Source organism: Suricata suricatta, chromosome 3 (assembly GCF_006229205.1).
Source record: "Suricata suricatta isolate VVHF042 chromosome 3, meerkat_22Aug2017_6uvM2_HiC, whole genome shotgun sequence".
Taxonomy (NCBI): Eukaryota; Metazoa; Chordata; class Mammalia; order Carnivora; family Herpestidae; genus Suricata; species Suricata suricatta.
Window position 1 is genome coordinate 174,850,621 of NC_043702.1, and position 2,682 is coordinate 174,853,302.

The window sequence follows — 2,682 nt, forward strand, 5'->3', positions numbered from 1 at the left end:
GGCAGGGCATTCGCTAATGAGTCTGGGGAGAAGCTGGTCCCTGGGAGTGACAAGTCTCCAGGCTTGTGCCCTAGGAGAGAAGGGAGGGGCAACAGCTGGCCCCAGGAGGGCCCAGGGCGCGCCGGCATGGCACCGTGCTTGTGGGGGGCACAGTCAGAAGTCTGAGTAGGACGGTGCTGCTGGCTGATGTGTACCTACCGCTGGGCTGGGCGGTCCTGGCTCTGTGCCTGTGCCTGGTGACAGCACACCGCAACAGCGCACGGTGACCGGCCTGAGGAACTTGCTGGCCACACAGGTGCCTTTCTCTTGCAGCCTCTTGCGCGGGAGGGAGGCGCAGGCCCAACTTCCGGTGAGGGGGGGCTTGAGGGGCTTCTCTCAAGATCCTCATTGGCAGGGGGTGGCCAGCCTCGCAGCGGACCCCACCCAAGCGGGATCCCTCCCCACCCACCAGTAGGGTGGATCCTGGGCTTTCTACCCTCCCCGTCCCCACCCAGGCACCAGTGAGTGGGGTGAAAACCTGGTTTTCAGTCTCTTCTACCCAGGGCAACCACCTTCCCTCCCTTCTTTACAGTGTTTATTTTTTTATAATGTTGGCTTTGAGAAGGAGAGAGGCAGAGTGTGAGTGGGGGAGGGGCAGAGAGGGAGGCATAGAATCGGAAGCAGCTGCACGCTCCGAGCTGTCAGCACAGAACCGGCTGTGGGGCTTGAACCCATGAACTGTGAGATCATGACCTGAGCTGAAGTCTGCCACTCAGGGGCCCAGGCGCCCCACCTCCTTCCCTCCCTGGTCTGTACTCTGGCTCCAACACTCTTCCAGTGCTGAGTTCGAGTTTCCTTTTAGCCATGTAGAACTTTTGGCCTTAAGGCCTATTTATTTTATACGGAACATCTATACCCTAGCTTTTCTGGCTTACACTATTTTCCGTCTCCGCCCCCAGAACGTGAGCCCCGTGAGGCCAGGGGCCTGTGTTGTTCACCGCTGTGTTCGGAGCACCAGGACGGGCACACGCGTGCGTACACACACAGTTTAGGGATTCTCAGCGGGGAGGGGCCGCCCATTCCAGGCACTGAAGGAACAGGTCAATCGAGCCTCTGGGCCTGGTGGGCTCACGTGCCGGGCCTGCTGCAGTCACACTGGGGTCTCGGCCAGCAGGTCAGGCTCCTGTGCCCTGGAGGTCCAGCAGAGGTGGGGGCTGGGAGCGGAAGCTGGCGGATGGCACAAACTCGAAGCAGGGTCCACGTTCCGCCTCCCCGTGGTGTGTGGTCCACGGTGGGTGGAGCACCGCCGGCCTGGGGTGGGGGTGGGGGTCTGGGCCGGAGCTGGAGGAGGAACAGAGGCTGGGAAGTGGCTCTGCGGCTCTGCTACACTTCTGTAGAAGCTGCAGCCCTGCAGCCGCGCCTCCGGTCTCCCCCCCCCCCCCCCCCCCCGGAGGCCCCAGCCCTCCAGAGCGGCGTAGGGCAGAGGCAGGGCGGGCTGCCCACCTGAGCGGGGCGGGCAGAGCGGGGGCGGTCCGCGCCGCGTCAGTCCAGCAGCTCCTTGATGCACCAGCAGCAGAGGAGGATGTAGGCCACCTCCTTCAGGGTCTGCTGCAGGCCCTCCCATCCTGTGCCCATCTTCACGACCGGCACCTGGAGCCCGGTACCCCGCAGGGCCCTTCTGAAGGAGAAAGGCAGGGCCTGGGCGAGGGGCTGCGTCCGGGGCTGCATCTGGGCTGCGGCTCTGAGGCCCTCAGAGCGGTCTCCAGGGCCTTTTATCACCAGCGTCCCGCCCCCTCAGACCTCATGACTAGGGGGACAAAGGCCCCCAGGATCTAGCACAGGGAAGGTTCTGGGCCCAAGAATGGGCTGAGTCAGCCTTCATGGGCAGGGATGGAGGCTGGGTTAGGAGGGGGAGGGCCTGGCCCCCCTTCTTCCATCTTCCCCAGCCAGGCCAGCTCAGCTTCCCTTCTGCAGCCGGCTCTGGAAACCTCCGGGCCCTGTCCAGGTGTCCCCCGACCCCGCCTGGGGTGGGCGCAGCTCCTGCCCCTGCCCTCCGGCGGGCTCTGGCCGCGTGGGCTCCTTTCCAGTGTGTTCTGTGTACGCCGCTGCCCCCCTTGGCTGGGAGCCTGCAGAGCCTGGCCCACGGCTGCGACTCCCGTCCCCGCGTCCCCGGAGCAGGAAGACACGGGCAGGGTGCCAGGTGCACATGGGCGGTTTATTGAGGGGGGACACCGAGGCGGCCCGCGCTGGGTCACGCGCTGGGTCACGTGCGCGAGTTCCGCTCCTCGTCCTCGTTCTCCAGCAGGTAGGCCGGCCGGTAGGTGGGCTGGCCCCCCGGGCTGAGGCACTTCAGGGCCGGGTTCCTCACCGTGTTCTCGCGGCCACCCAGCGACGTGTACCTGGGGCAGGGGGAAGGCGGGCGAGTGGGGGCGGCTCTCCCCATCGCGGCGCCCCCCACCCCACCCTCCCGACGGCTGCTGCCGGCGCCCTTACCCTCGGTCATACAGGACACAGTACGGGACAAACAGCTGGCGCAGGAAGTCCCAGATGTCTCTGTAGGTCCAGTCCTGGGAGGCCAGAGGGTCACAGACGAAGAGAACCCCCCGCCCGCCTCCCTCCCCCCTGCCTCCCTGCCCCCCCCCCCCAGGCATCTCCAGCTGCGCCGTCTCACGTGGCCGGCACTGGAAACGCGCTAGTGCCTCT

General features: G+C 66.0%; 2 protein-coding genes across 4 annotated transcripts in view; both read right to left on the reverse strand.

Annotated features, from left to right (window-relative positions):
- Window positions 1–848: 848 nt before the first annotated feature.
- On the reverse strand, window positions 849–2,086 carry LENEP (lens epithelial protein). The gene is made up of 2 exons (XM_029936060.1): window positions 1,483–2,086; window positions 849–1,320 (listed from the first exon to the last, which is right to left on the reverse strand). Exon 1 carries the CDS (start codon window positions 1,705–1,707, stop codon window positions 1,522–1,524), a length of 186 nt encoding a protein of 61 aa, XP_029791920.1. The 5' UTR covers window positions 1,708–2,086; the 3' UTR covers window positions 849–1,320; window positions 1,483–1,521.
- Window positions 2,087–2,175: 89 nt separating this feature from the next.
- Window positions 2,176–2,682, reverse strand: part of FLAD1 (flavin adenine dinucleotide synthetase 1) — a 5,140-nt gene continuing 4,633 nt past the window's right edge. For all 3 annotated transcript variants that reach the window (XM_029936059.1, XM_029936058.1, XM_029936057.1), the window contains 2 exons: window positions 2,473–2,546; window positions 2,176–2,378 (listed from right to left, as the gene is read on the reverse strand). In XM_029936059.1, the coding sequence (XP_029791919.1) occupies window positions 2,243–2,378; window positions 2,473–2,546 (210 nt within the window). In that variant the 3' untranslated portion in view covers window positions 2,176–2,242. The remainder of the gene's footprint in view (window positions 2,379–2,472; window positions 2,547–2,682) is intronic.

What these genes read in the sequence shown, in the direction of transcription:
- LENEP (XM_029936060.1), bottom strand. Translation starts at nt 1,707, where the DNA reads ATGCAGCCCCGGACGCAGCCCCTCGCCCAGGCCCTGCCTTTCTCCTTC.